General features: G+C 42.3%; 1 protein-coding gene across 1 annotated transcript in view; it reads left to right on the top strand.

Moving 5' to 3' along the window:
* The window catches only part of LOC127416826 (leucine zipper protein 2-like), a 180,699-nt gene that overhangs the window by 127,225 nt on the left and 37,633 nt on the right, over positions 1-15,841 (top strand). Inside the window, exons 5-6 of the mRNA XM_051656389.1 lie at positions 5,793-5,855; positions 8,545-8,607. Of these exons, the coding sequence (XP_051512349.1) occupies positions 5,793-5,855; positions 8,545-8,607 (126 nt within the window). The remainder of the gene's footprint in view (positions 1-5,792; positions 5,856-8,544; positions 8,608-15,841) is intronic.

Genomic DNA, 15,841 nt, shown 5'->3' on the forward strand with positions numbered 1-15,841 from the left:
CTGTTATGTAGAGCAGTTAGCATTATCCCAAGCCCCAACTGCTTTGGTAACAGAAAGCAAGCATCTCGATATCAGCTTTTCAAAACTGCATATTAAACATTTGACTCTTTTGCCATTTTAGTCAGTTCATAGAATAGTTAAAAAAAAAAAAATGCAATTAATTTACTCACCCTCCCCTATTCTCTTGATGTTTATCGAAGCCTTTGTACAGTATATTACAGTTTAGTGCAATACAGTATACAAGTATACAGTATGGTGAAATACGTACCGGTATGTACACATAAAAAAAAACAACAACACCCCCCCCATTTACATTTTATTTTTCATATTTATACTACTACCCCTACAAACACGTGTTCAATATGAAAAATCACTATTTTTACATTAAATTGTTCATATTTAGACTACTACCTCTACAAACCCCTACCCATTTAAACATAATTTAATTTGCACATTCCTGTATAAAAACTCTGCGTACATACAGTATACTAGTCATCTATATATTCATCTATACAATACAGAAATACATCAGCTAGACACAGAATTACAGGACATATCATCAGAGGCCAAATTTCTTGTGTGTGTGTGTGTGTGTGTGTGTGTGGGGGGGTGTGTTTGGGTGGTATACGAGGACATTTTTTTAGGTTACAAACTGGTAATTACAAAGGTATTATGGTATAAATGTGGTTTATGAGGACATTTCTAGCATCCCCATAATTCAAATCGCTTGAAAAACATACTAAACAATGTTTTTTTGAAAATGTAAAAATGCAGAAAGTTGGGGCCCTGGGTAGCTCAGCGAGTAAAGATGCTGACTACCACCCCTGGAGTTGCGAGTTTGATTCCAGGCATACTGAGTGACTCAGCCAGGTCTCCTAAGCAACCATATTGGCCCGGTTGCTAGAGAGGGTAGAGTCACAAGGAGTAACCTCCTCGTGGTCGCTATAATGTGGTTCTCGCTCTCGGTGGGGTGCGTGGTGAGTTGTGCGTGGTGCGAGAATAGTGTGAAGCCTCCACATGCGCTATGTCTCCGCGGTAACACGCTCAACAAGCTACATGATAAGATGCATGGATTGACGGCCTCAGACGCGGAGGCAACTGAGATTCTTCCTCTGCCACCTGGATTGAGGCGAGTCACTATGCCACCACGAGGACCTAGAGCACATTGGGAATTGGGCATTCCAAATTGGGGAGAAAAGGGGAGAAAAAAAATGCAGAAAGTTTTTTATGAGGGTTAGGTTTAGGGGTAGGTTTAGGGTTAAGGGATACGCGCACCCGGCCCCCAATCGGGCTAATCACCCGAGGAGAGGGACAAGTGCAACGAGATGTGGCAGTTCGAGAGAGAGAGAGAGCTACAGGCAGCTGCCCTGTATGCGTTTACGTTTGTGTGTCTTTGTGTTAAGTTTATTAAAAACATTACTTTGATGCTTCATCTGGTTCCCGCCTCCTCCTTCCCATTGAACCCTGTTACATTGGTGCTGAAACCCGGGAAGGAGGAGGGATGCGCCATCATAGAGTCCTCGCCACTACCATCCACCCCAAAGGAGCAACCGCGGCCATCAGCTGGGGACGGAGGAGTTGCTACCGGTCGTCTGGACGCGGAGGAACTGCCGCCATCCGTGAGGGGAGGAGGGGCTCACTGCCGGCCACCTGGACTGATGGGCCTGCTGCCAGGGGTGGAGGAGTTCCCTACCGGACACCAAAACACGGCAGGGTCGGAAGAACGGCTGCCGTCCGCAAGGGGCTCGCTGCCGACCGCCTGGAGCGGTAGAGCCACTGCCAGGGGCGGAGGAGTTCCCTACCAGCCGCCGAAATATGGAGGGGCTCCAGTCCGCCTGGGGAGGAATGGCTGTTGTCTGCCAGAGGGTGGAGGGGTGATCGAGGATCAGGCGACGGCGTGTCTAGGAACCGGCGAGTAAGTTTTTCCTCTCTCTCCTTTATCTCTCTCACTGTCGCTCCGCGTTGGCCTTTCCCTCTCCTCTTTTTGTTGTTTTGTTTTTCCCTCCCCTTGTCTCCCTCCCAGGTCACGGAAGGTGGGGAAGGCTGGAAGGGTATTAATTTGTGATCGGACATCTTTAGTTTTGATTCAAAACTGGTAATAGTAAACACCGGGTACAAGGCATGGTGTAGCGGTGTACAGTTGAAGTGAGAAGTTTAGATACACTTAGGTTGAAGTCATTAAAACTCATTTTTTAACCACTCCACATATTTAATATTAGCAAAACTATAGTTTTGTCAAGTCATTTAGGACATCTACTTTGTGCATGGCACAAGTCATTTTTCCGACAATTGTTTACAGACAGATTGTTTCACATTTAATTGACTATATCACAATTCCAGTTGGTCAGAAGTTTACATACACTAAGTTAACTGTGCCTTTAAGCCACTTGAAAGATTCCAGAAAATGATGTTAAGCCTTTAGACAATTAGCCAATTAGCTTCTGATAGGAGGTGTACTGAATTGGAGGTATACCTGTGGGTGCATTTTAAGGTCTATCTTCAAACTCAGTGCCTCTTTGCTTGACATCATGGGTAAATCAAAAGAAATCAGACAAGACCTCAGAAAAAAAAATTGTGGACCTCCACAAGTCTGGTTCAACCTTGGGAGCAATTTCCAAACACCTGAAGGTACCACATTCATTTGTACAAACAACAGTACGCAAGTATAAACACTATGGGACCACACAGCCATCATACTGCTCAGGAAGGAGACGCATTCTGTCTCCTAGAGATGAACGTAGTTTGGTGCAAATCAATTCTAGAACAACAGCAAAGGACCTTGTGAAGATGCTTGAGGAAACAGGTAGACAAGTATCTATATCCACAGTAAAACAAGCCCTATATCGACATAACCTGAAAGGCTGCTCAGCTAGGAAGAAGCCAATGCTCCAAAACCGTCATAAAAAAGCCAGACTACAGTTTGCAAGTGCACAAGGGGACAAAGATCTTACTTTTTGGAGAAATTTCCTCTGGTCTGATGAGACAAAAATTGAACTTTTTGGCCATAATGACCATCTTTATGTTTGGAGGAAAAAGGGTGAGGCTTGCAAGCCGAAGAACACCATCCCAACCATGAAGCATTGGGGTGGCAGCATCATGTTGTGGGGGTGCTTTACTGCAGGAGGGACTGGTGCACTTCACAAAATAGATGGCATCATGAGGAAGGATATATTGAAGCAACATCTCAAGACATCAGCCATAAAGTTAAAGCTCTGTCGCAAATGGGTCTTCCAAATGGACAATGACCTCAAGAATACCTCCAAAGCTGTGGCAAAATGGCTTAAGGACAACAAAGTCAAGGTATTGGAGTGGCCATCACAAAGCCCTGACCTCAGTCTGATAGCAAATTTGTGGGCAGAACTGAAAAAGCATGTGCGAGTAAGGAGGCCTACAAACCTGACTCAGTTATACCAGTTCTGTCTGGAGGAATGGGCCAAAATTCCAGCAACTTATTGTGAGAAGCTTATGGAAGGCTACCCAAAACGTTTGACCCAAATTAAACAATTTAAAGACAATGATTCCAAATAATAACAAATTGTATGTAAAGTTCTGACCCACTGGGAATGTGATGAAAGAAATAAAAGCTGAAATAAATAATTCTCTCTACTATTATTCTGACATTTCACATTCTTAAAATAAAGTAGTGATCCTAACTGACCTAAGACAGGGAATTTTTTTTGTATGATTAAATGTCAGGAATTGTGAAAAACTGAGTTTAAATGTATTTGGCTAAAGTGTATGTAAACTTCTCACTTCAACTGTAGCTTTTCTCAATGCTACGCCACTACCTAGTCAAAAATATAGCTTCGCTACTGAAAAGCTTCTTGATTTAAAAACTAGCAAAGCTACCACCTCACTACTCAGAAATGTAGTTAACCTAATAGATTCACTATTTGTAGCGAAGCTACTGCCCAACACTGAGTAGTCCATACTTTCCCATAACTTAAGTTTCAGTCTGTTCCTCACACAAAGCTGTCATATGAATTCAGTAGATTTGAAATGTAGCGCACAAGTCATATTGACTACTGTAATGGGTATTAAGGTGCTATTTGTCATTTTTGGAGCATGACAGCCCCTGGTCACCATTCACTTTCACTGGAAAAGAGCATGCTGCATAGCATCTCTTAGTGTGGCCTATGAAAGAAAGAAAATCATACAAGTTTTGATCAACATGTGGGTGACAAAATGATGACAGAATTTTCATTTTTAGGCAAACTATCCCACCAGGTCCCACTAAACATTTTGTATTCAACACCATGTAACAAAGAAATATCACTTCTCTATCTCATTCATTATTTAATTATATTATTTCATTAAATAAATTTAATTTTAAAACATGAATGATATATTTGATGCACATCTGATATAAAGCCTTTCTACTCTGAAATGATTAGTGAGGATATTTCCATATCCAGGATGCATAGTCTATAGTTCGCAAACTTGAAGTATGCAGCCAGGAAATGAGAAACTAGTCTCAATTCTATTGTAATCTAAAAAATAAGACTGCACCAAATATGTATGGATTGACTGCAGTATATCAACATGTGAACTCGGACTGAATTCAATTAAAGTGCTAATCAGAATGAAAACACCCGCATGAACCCTGCTGTATTGTCTAGAAAAGCGCACAGCTGCTCAACCTCAGCATTTAGATGTGTTGTTATTTTTCCACAGTGTCTGCAATGGGTGGAGGCAGGAGAGGGAGTGTGAGAGTTGAGGTAGTTTGACATTCAGGGCTGAGCTGGGTGAATAAGGAATAAGGAGCAATAGTGGAATGTTCTATTTGATTGGTGTTGTGGTTCACTGTTAGGGCTGTAAACACTTCTGATTATTTTCAGCCTGTTTGTACGGCACTCTGGATTGTTTTTTGAAATGTTCACTCCCACATTTATATTCCATATAGACTCAAGTTGAATTATTTTAATGGTTCTCTTTTAATCTGAATATTTACCAGAGATCTGTTAACTGGGAGTAAAGGTGATTGAAATATGACAAAAGTCCAGCCATGAAACTCTATGTGGCGCAATCTGATAAGTTCTTTGAGCTTGTTATCTGTTAGCCAATCGGCTTGCTCACATGTGACATGTTAAGTCAATCGCCTCGCATTGTGTAAGCTGATTGGTCCCTTGACATGTAATCGGGTAGCCAATCAACTTGAGTGTCTCTCTTTGTGTAACTTTTAATTTGCTCAGTTTTGCAGACAAGCCAGTTTCATTGCAGCGCTCTGCAGGAGTTTTTTTCTGAAACCCACCACCACCCCAGTTTCACATGTCTAGATCAGCTACGTGGGGATTTATTGTATTGTCTATTTGTGCAGCAACATGTTCATACATGCTCAATACAGCATGTCTTGTGTTTTGTCTAATTGTGCAGCAGCATGTCTACATGCTTAACTCAATATGTCTGTGTATTTTCTAACAGTAGCAAGTCTTTGTGCTTGCTCTGCAGCAGCCACAGCAGCAGCGTTAGCAGATCTAGTCCACCAAGACCAATATCCTATCAATATTTTATATCCACAGTATCGTGCTAAATCTTTCAGAGTTGTCATGACTGAAATTATTAATTCATATTTCAGTTCATGTATGCACATCAAATGTACAGTGAGATCTGTTTTACCCTTGTTATTTATCTGTTCTTGATATTCAGCATACTCAATTCTTACTTAAAGTAGATTATAAATCATGCTCAATTTATTATGCTTTTTTTTCTTTTTCTGTGTAAAACCCCATTCTGTCTGTAATATGCAAAAAAATGATTCATCCCCCCCCCCCCCCAATTTTGCTTTCATGCAGATCAAGTACTTAAAAATGGAGATGGAAAAGAAGACCAAAATCATCAAAGACCTGCAGCAAGAGGTACTGCAGTAAGAGAAATATTATTAATGTGTTAGTTTTGGCAAATATTGTAGCCTATGGTATGACATAAAGTTAGACTCAGAACTTTGAAGTAAGATACTAACTTATGTCATAGCATTGGAAGTCATAGCAGTTCTGAGATTCCAGGATTTCAGATTAAAACAGATTAAAGCTGAAGTGTGTAATTTTTCTATGTCAAAATACTTTCTCCTATCATATCTTAATATGCAGAGACATCTCTAAGTAGCCATTTGTAGGTTGGTTTCCTCAAAAAGTGTTAACACGGTGGCTCTGTGACTCTGTTTAAACATCCTGACTTGCCCAGCACAACAACTTTGGCTTAACCAATGGCATGAATTTGGGCAGGAATATCTTTTGACCGACCCATGGCAAATGGGAAGAGTTTTTAAGAAGCTTGTTTTTGCAGTTCCATTTGTTGATGCTAGTGGTGCAGATTTTACACTCTTAAGCTTTAAATAAAACAATGTTGTGTGATGGAAATCTTTTCACTGACTGTTGAATGCTTTCATTCATCAAGGAAAAGAAAAACCAGAGCAGTTTTTTTTTTTTTTTGCCCACAATTGGTCATAAATGATTTGAGAAAATACAAAAATGGCATCATAAGTTCTCACAATAGATTTATTTTATGACTACTGAGATATTCTGTGTAATTCTTAAGGCAAAATCTACAGAAGAATGGTCTTTAAAAAACATAGAGATTGTTTCCCTTTGAAGTTAAGCTATAAGTAGATAATGACAGCATAATAATTGTTCAGTTTTTTTAAAGCACTTGTTATATGACTTGCCATGGCTTCAATCAGTTTTATCAGCCAATTTAGCTTCAGGGTTCTATTACATAAACAAACAGCCAAGTTTTTTTTTGTTTGTTTGTTTGTTTTTTTGTTTTTTTGTTTTTTTTCTGCAAGATTTATGGCTACATAATATTCAGATCTGAATTTTCACGGTTGTTGCTTTAAGTGACTTGCCCCTTTTAACTCAAGCAGTCTGCATTGTACCCTATCTGATTGGGTGGATCCCTGTGTCACTGCAGTCTGTAGAAGGGTGGTCACATGTCACTTTTAATGACAGCTGCCATTTTTCTAACAGACTTGGGCGCGCGTTCCTCTTCAGAGAGGGGTTGAGATGCAAGTGTGTGGATTTGATACTCAGCCAATTCCACCTCACTGAATCATGTTGCAAGGCTATTCTGCTTCATTACCTCAATCATTCTTGTACTTGCTCTCTGTACATCCCTTCTTTTCTTGCTCTTTTCTAGTTCTTTCTTTCTCTCACTATTTCACAAATATACACAGTCACTTTAATATAACACCTCTGTGGCCTACCACCTATTATTCCCTAGTCAATTTGTTGGTGTTGTACTGTGACTTTTTACACAGCAGGTGTTGTAATTACAGTAAAAGTAGAAAAGAGCCTATTGAACTTTCAGTTTTACTTTAATGACATATCGGTAAGTGCAGAACATATAGTGAATATGGTCCGAAATGCAAGTGTTCTGCTGAGATAATGGCTTTGCCATTTTATAGTTGTCAAACGTCACTCAATGTAAAATCCTCAGTCGATCTGAGTGAATGGCACCTTATGTGAAAAAAATGTAAAAAAATGGCACTTAGCTGTGTAATGATACAAATTTTTTGATTTCAGCAGTTAATTTCAGTGGACAAATTAATGTTTAAAAATAAATATTCCATGTAGTTTCTCAATTAATATGAGGTCAAGAAAATGGCATTCACATTAATTTTAATGTAATATTAACTCATGGACACTTTAGGGACCATTTTAAAGGAATTATCATATTTTCTATGAATCCTATTTAGACAAGTGTTGTCTTTTTAAGGCCATTTATTTCAAAACAGTTTAATAAAATTCTTATTACTATTCAACACTGGGGACATAATAATAATAATAATAATAATAATAATAATAATAATAATAATAATAATAATAATAAAGGTTATATTTTCATAATCCGTTCAAAATTGCAAGATGAAATTGAGATGTATAAAGAAAGTTGAAAATGAAAAATACACACATTATTCTTCATCATGAAATTCCAGATGTACGTATATTTTTTAAAATATTTTAATATCTTTTTTTATTAAGGGACAGTGAAAACATGTTATATCAACTGCTCTTGTATATTTGCATCTGAGAGTGAAATAAAGCAGTTGTTTTGCATAGAGAGAGAGAGAGAGAGAGAGAAAGATAGAGAGAGAGAGAGAGAGAGAGAGAGAGAGAGAGAGAGAGAGAGAGAGAGAGAGAGAAAAAAACAAAAAAAAACAAAAAAAGAATCAGTAAGACTGGAAAATAGAGAACGTTAAAACGAAGAGGTGGAGATAAGCACTAGATTAAACTCAGCAGCGCCATCATCTCTGTATTGATTCTTAATCTATCATCATCTATTTCCATAAAGACATCCAGTGCAGGTTATTACAGAAATGAGGCATATACTCCTGGTTCACCTTGAGCTCCAATATGCTTGTGAGGGAACTGTCAAAAAGAACTCAATTGAAATAGTTGAGGCATTGCTTTTGTCTGCAGTGACAGGGGAACCATTAAATTGAGTGTATTTACCTAGATAACACAAGAAGTCAGGACTTGTTTCATGCATGATGTTACAAAACCGAGCGTACTGTCTCTCTATATTTACTGCCATTTTCCTGTCTTTCAGAATAAAAGCTTAAAGAACAAACTTATGTCTGGGAACAAGCTCTGTGAAATACATGCAGAAGAGGTATGTTACACATGGTTGTTGCACACCAATTAGGGTTGTCAACTGTCCTGAATTAGCCGGGATATCCCGTATTTTGTCTGAAATGGAGACATCCCCTATTGAAGCGGCAAAATGCTCAAGCATCTCATATTTAAGTGGCAAAATGCTGGCAACCCTACCACCAATATATAATTATATTTATAGATATTTGTACATTGTGCACTTCTAGCACACATGTTCATACATTTGGATAGAGACTGTGATGTACAATATCACTGCATTGACAACATCTAAAACATAAACTCTTTTACTTACAAACAGTATTAGAGATGTTCAAATAAAAAAAAATAATAATAATTAATGTAATTTATTGGTTGACTTTACTGTATTTATTTTAAATGAGATTAAATTTGTTTAACGCCATCACATGTACTTAAAGGAATGTTCCGGGTTCAATACCAGTTAAGTTCAATCAACAGCATTTGTGGCATAATACTGATTGCCACAAAAATTAATTTTGACTTGCCCCTCCTTTTCTTTAAAAAATGCAAACATTTGGTTTACAGTGAGGTACTTACAATGGAAGTGAATGGAGGCCAATCCATAAACATTAAAATACTCACTGTTTCAAAAGTAGAACCACAAGACGTAAACAAAATGCATGATAACATGATTTTAGTGTGATAAAATCACTTACTAACCTTTTCTGTGTAAAGTTATAGCCAATTTTACAACTTTTTTGCCATGATGATGTAATGTCAACATACCCTAAAATGACTGTAAAAATTACAATTTAAATAACTTTACAGCTCAAATAATACATTTTAACAGAAGAATTAATGTAAGTGTTTTTATAAAATTATAAGCTTGCGATTTCTGCCTTTAAACCCTCCAAAAATTTGCCACAATCACTTGTATTGGCTACATTTAATTTCATTGTAAGTGCCTCATGGTAACTTCAATTTTTTGCTTTTTTTAAAGAAAAGGAGGGATGAGTCGAAATTAATTTTTGTAGTAATCAGTATTATGCCACAGATGCTGAGCTTACAGTAACTTGTACTGAACCCGGAACATTCCTTTAATGCCGTTTAACACATTTACTTGATTTTACAATATAAATGTTTCATTCTGTTCTGGGTGATTTCTAAAGACTGGTCAGTACAATTGTGACAGCACACACACACACACACACACACACACACACACACACACACACACACACAAATCAGTAAATGAATGAAACACGTTAATGTTACACTGGAACTTTGACAGTGTTTCACTTATATTTCCTGCTTGTTAAAGGTGCAGTATGTAAGATTCAGAAACCCTTGTTATTAATGACACCTGTGGCCGTTAAATGAACTGCAGCCAGCTACCTGTTGCTCATGCTTGCGCTTGTGCACACACTCCATAGGGACACGAGCGAGTGAGCATCGGCCAAAACAAGGACGTAACGTTCAAAAAGACTGAACGTGATCCACCGGCATCATGCTGACAGATGAGGTAGCATAATTAAAATTACACAGTTATGATTGTTTTACTACAAACTTTGAGACTAAACTAAAGCTACTTATCAGCTAACATAGCATACTGATACACACATACAGCTACATACTACCAAACTATACCAGACAGTTTACTGTTGCACTGCACTGTTATGTTGCACTATTGTATGTTTTGTATGTCATATGTTGTACTACGATCAAGAAACTAGCGTATTTGCTTAAACTGATCTTGTATACCTGACTTCTAGTATAAAGAGAAGATTGCTGAAATTATTTGAAAGTTACGAAGCAAGGTAGTTTGCAATTTGTCCGCGTTAGCAGGCAAGATCAAGTTAGCTAAAATTACACAGATCAATCCTTATGGCACTATATTTCACATGCTTTGCAGTTATGTAAGCTTACCTGTCCAAGAAAAAGAACGCCAATTCAGGGTCGGTTTTGATCCCCAAAACCGAACAAAGGTCCCTCCAGGAATCAAATGCCCTGCTGATGTTCACGCTAGTTTTCGCTCGACCACGACCACATTCCCACTTAGTCAGACGGGATTCAGTAGAAGGCTCTCGGAAGCGCACATAAATGTCACATCCTTTGGATTTTCCAGGCAAAACCGACCCGGTAATAGGGAACCTAGGAAGTCCGGGAAGGGCTCATTTTTTAAGTTGCGTTACAAGCCGTTCACACATTGGCAAAAAAAAAAAAAAAGGCGAATATTACATGAAAGTTGTTACATACTGCATCTTTAAGCTTTGATGATAATTAAATTCAGACATTACTTTTATTAGTGGCATCTTGATTTAAATTAAACATAAATTTTCTCTGCCAAAGCTTCTTCATCATTTACTGATAAATGAGAGTCCCACTATGGGCTTACTGTAAGTATTGAATTCAGCAAAGTTTCCATCAATTTTAGTTCCGACCAGTCATCAGAGGATTCATCAGATTTGTATGTCTCTAAAAGTGTTTATTTACATTTTGTATTCTGTCAGTATGTTGGAATTATATATTTCATTGTCTATCCAAAGGGACAAACATTTTTATGTACACTTGATTGTACGTATTGAATGAGACACGTTAAGAGTTTACAAAACCCATTACAAACTCCAGTCCAAAAATGTCCCACTAGTACTAAGTCTCAAGAAACAGCCTGCAGATGATTTTTATAAACTCTGGCTTTAAAGAGCATAGGAGTTATGTATTTATACCATAATTATTCTACCTCAGAGACTTGAGGCAAGGACAGGAAAGAAAACACACATTGCTTCTTTTTTACTGGATTGTTCTAGAATCAACATTACAAACTTACAAACCTTGTAGTCATTTCAGGAAAGACAATCGCTATGGTTGACAACTAAATCAAATGTTTTGACCCTTATTGATTTTAAATACACTGGCGGCCAAAAGTTTGGGATAATGTACAGATTTTGCTCTTATGGAAAGAAATTGGTACTTTTATTCACCAAAGTGGCATTCAACTGATCACAATGTATAGTCAGGACATTAATAATGTGAAAAAAATACTTTTACAATTTGAAAAAAAAAAAAAAAAACAAATGTCAGAACTTCTTAAACTACTTTAAAGAGTTCTCATCAAAAAATCCTCTACGTGCAGCAATGACAGCTTTGCAGATCCTTGGCATTCTAGCTGTCAGTTTGTCCAGATACTCAGGTGACATTTCACCCCACGTAGCACTTGCCATAGATGTGGCTGTCTTGTTGGGCACTTCTCACATACCATAGAGTCTAGCTGATCCCACAAAAGCTCAATGGGGTTTAGATCCATAACACTCTTTTCCTATTATCTGTTGTCCAATGTCTGTGTTTCTGTTAGCTGAGGACATGTGAGGCATCTATTTCTCAAACTAGAGACTCTGATGTACTTATCCTCTTGTTTAGTGGTACATCTGGCCTTCCACATCTCTTTCTGTTCTTGTTAGAGCCAGTTGTCCTTTGTCTTTAAAGACTGAAGTGTACATCTTTGTATGAAATCTTCCTTTTTTTGGCAATTTCAAGCATTGTATATTTTTGCCATTTTTGACCTAATATTGACCTTAAGACATGCCAGTCTATTGCATACTGTGGCAACTCAAAAACAAATACAAAGACAATGTTAAGCTTCATTTAATGAACCACATAGCTTTCAACTGTGTTTGATATAATGGCAAGTGATTTTCTAGTACCAAACTAGCAATTTAGCATGATTACTCAAGGATAAGGTGTTGGAGTGATGGCTGCTGGAAATGGGGCCTGTCTAGATTTGATCAAAAATGACTTTTTTCAAATAGTGATGGTGCTGTTTTTTACATCAGTAATGTCCTGACTATACTTTGTGATCAGTCGATTGAATTAAAGTACCAATTTCCTTCCAAAACAGCTAAATCTTTACATAATTCCAAACTTTTGGCCGCCAGTGTACATGGAGTCTCATTAGTTCCCTATCTGTCACTCACTCGACGTTGTGTCGATGTAGTGACACTAGAGGTCACTCTTGGGAGCCCTAAACACCTCTGCTTTTTGAAAAAAGGCCAATGGGAATTGGTGAGTGGAATTTGCATGCCAATCCCCCGGACATACGGGTATAAAAGGAGCTGGCTTGCAACCACTCATTCAGATTTTCTCTTCGGAGTCGACCCTCCACTCTCCCCTGAACCCTCGCGGCTTGATGATTGGTTCCTGGGCCTAGAGCGTCACTCATGGCCACGCCCCGCCCCGGTCCCTTTCTTCCCGGAAGTGCATGAGGAGCTGACAAGATCGTGGGGGGCACCTTTTACTACCCGATCCGATATTTCAGCTCCCCTGCTCTCACTACCCTCGATGGTGTGGCGACCAAGGGGTAATCGGTGATTCCCCAGGTGGATAAGGCGCTCGCGGTGCACTTGTGCCCGCAGAGCGCTGCCACCTGGCGCGGGCGCCCGAAGCTCCCGTCCAGGGCCTGTAGGTTTACGTCGTCTCTGATGGCTAAGGCCTACGGTGCCGCTGGACAAGCCGCCTCCGCCTTGCATGCCATGGCTCTCCTGCAGGTACACCAAGCCAAGGCGCTAAAAGAACTGCACGAGGGTAGTTCTGACCCGGGATTGATGCAGGAACTGCGCTCGGCGACCGACCTTACTCTCCAGTCGACGAAAGTCACAGCACGGTCCAGGTAGTCCAGGAACACCACCTTTGGCTCAACCTGGTCGAGATGAGAGATGCTGACAAGGCACAGTTCCTTGACGCCCCCATTTCCCAGGTTGGCCTGTTCGGTGACACCGTCAAGGACTTTGCCCAGCAGTTCTTGGCGGTGAAGCAGCAGACGGAAGCTATTCAACACATCCTGCTCAAGACCCCGCACCCCATCTGCTCATCACCAAGGGCGTCCTCCTGCAACAACAGCACCGGCTTCACCGCAGCCCGCCCCCGCGGCCCGGCTCCGGCCCCAGCATGGAGCCCACTGCAGGAAGCATACACCACCTGTCTCACGGCCGACCGCCAAGAACCCAAGGAAGGCTTCGAAGCACCCCTGAGATGGGCGACCCAGGGATGAGGAGACCCGCTTCTATGGAGCTGGTAGACAGACCACTCCATCCCCCAGTGGAGGGCCAGGAGGAGAATCATTTGTTTCATTTTTCGCCGCACGCCCAAGAGGCTGCGGTACCCAAAACTTCAACAAAAGAGTGGTTTTCTTGTTCCCTGGGTCACATGTCAGGTGCGCACAGCCGTCGTCACGACCACCGTCCACCATCCCATTTTGGCAGGATCGGCGCTCCAGCAGCAGACCCCCCGCCCCTGCACACCCAGCTGTGGCACAAACATGCCCAAACCGGGTTGGTTCCGATGGACTACGGGGATGATATTCCTCCTCCCCCCTCCTCGACCAATCTTATGGTGGGCATCAGGAGCCAGGTAAGTGCTTCGATGTCTCTGGACTCAGCACGGCCACGGGGTTCGAGCCCCCTCGACGTGGTGTCTCGGGCTCTGACCCGCCGCGAGGCCCCACCTGCCGGTACGTCCAACGTGATTGTCATCTTGGTCACCCTCGCCCGGAGTTTGGATGCGTGGCTCGCGCTTTCCAACCCGTCGCGATGGCTGACCCAGACCGTCCGACTCTGCTACACGATTCAGTTCATCAGGCGCCCGCCCAGGTTCAGCCGCGTCCGCTTCACCTCGGTGAAGGGCGAGAACGCTGCTACCTTGCGTGTGGAGATCGCTACCCTTCTATGGAAGGGTGCGATAGAGCCTGTCCCTCCGCCGAGATGAAGAAGGGGTTTTACAGCCCTTACTTCATCATACCGAACAAAGGCGGTGGGTTGCGGCCAATCTTAGACCTGCGAGTACTGAACCGGGCTTTGCACAGACTCCCGTTCAAGATGCTGATGCAAAAACGCATTTTAGCGAGTGTCCAGCATCAAGATTGGTTCGCGGCGGTAGACCTGAAGGACGTGTACTTCCACGTCTCGGTCTTACCTCGACACAGACCCTTCCTGCGGTTTGCTTTCGAGGGCCGGGCGTACCAGTACAAGGAGTTGGACTCAGTCTCGATGATGGCGCGCCTCCCGAACGAGCGTGCACAGTCGGTGCTGAACTGTCTGAAGGCGTTCAGACAGAAGACAGCGGTTCCACTGAAAATTTTTCAGAGGCTCCTGGGGAATATGGTATCCTCAGCGGTGCCACACCGCTCGGGTTGATGCATATGAGACCGCTTCAGCACTGGCTTCAGACTTGAGTCCCAAGATGGGCATGGCACTGCGGGACACATTGCGTGGTCATCACGCCGATCTGTCGCCGCCTCTTCAGCCCTTGGACCGACCTTGCATTTCTACGGGCAGGGGTTTCCCTAGAGCAGGTCTCCAGGCGCGTCGTGGTTACGACAGACGCCTCCAAGACGGGCTGGGGTGCCGTATGCAAGGGGCAGTCTGGCTCCTGGACTGGCCCGCTGCTGCGTTGGCACATCAACTGCCTTGAGTTGTTGGCAGTACTGCTCACCCTGCGGAGGTTCCGGCCGTTGATCCAGGACAAGCACATGTTGGTCCAGACAGACAACACGGCGGTGGTAGCGTACATCAACTGTCAAGGCGGTCTACGCTCCTGTTGCATGTCACAACTCACCCACCTTCTCCTCCTCTGGAGTCAGCAGCGCCTCAAGTCGCTACGAGCCACTCACATCCTGGGTGACCTCAACACTGCAGCGGACGCGCTGTCATGACAGGTTACACTCAAAGGAGAGTGGAGTCTCCACCCCCAGGTGGTCCAGCTGATTTGGAGTCGATTCGGTCGAGCACAGGTAGACCTGTTTGCTTCCCAGGAATCCTCCCACTGCCCGCTTTGGTACACCCTGACCGAGGCACCCCTTGGTATAGATGCGCTGGCACACAGCTGGCCCCTGGGACTACGCAAATACGCGTTTCCCCCAGTGAGTCTACTTGCACAGACCCTGTGCAAGGTCAAGGAGGATGAGGAGCAGGTCGTCCTAGTAGCACCCTACTGGCCCATCCAGACATGGTTCTCATACCTCACGCTCCTCGTGACAGCCCCCCCCCCCCTCCCGGGCACCATCTGGCACCCACGACCAGACCTCTTGAATCTCCACGTCTGGCCCTTGGATGGGACATGGAAGACCAAAGTGGCCTACCACCCACGGTGGTAGACACGATCACTCAGGCTAGGGCTCCCTCAACGAGGCACCTGTATGCCTTGAAGTGGTGTCCGTTCGCTAAGTGGTGTTCTTCCCGACGTGAAGACCCCCAGAGATGCGCAGTCGGATCGGTGCTTTCCTT

Source organism: Myxocyprinus asiaticus, chromosome 26, assembly GCF_019703515.2.
Source record: "Myxocyprinus asiaticus isolate MX2 ecotype Aquarium Trade chromosome 26, UBuf_Myxa_2, whole genome shotgun sequence".
NCBI lineage: Eukaryota > Metazoa > Chordata > Actinopteri > Cypriniformes > Catostomidae > Myxocyprinus > Myxocyprinus asiaticus.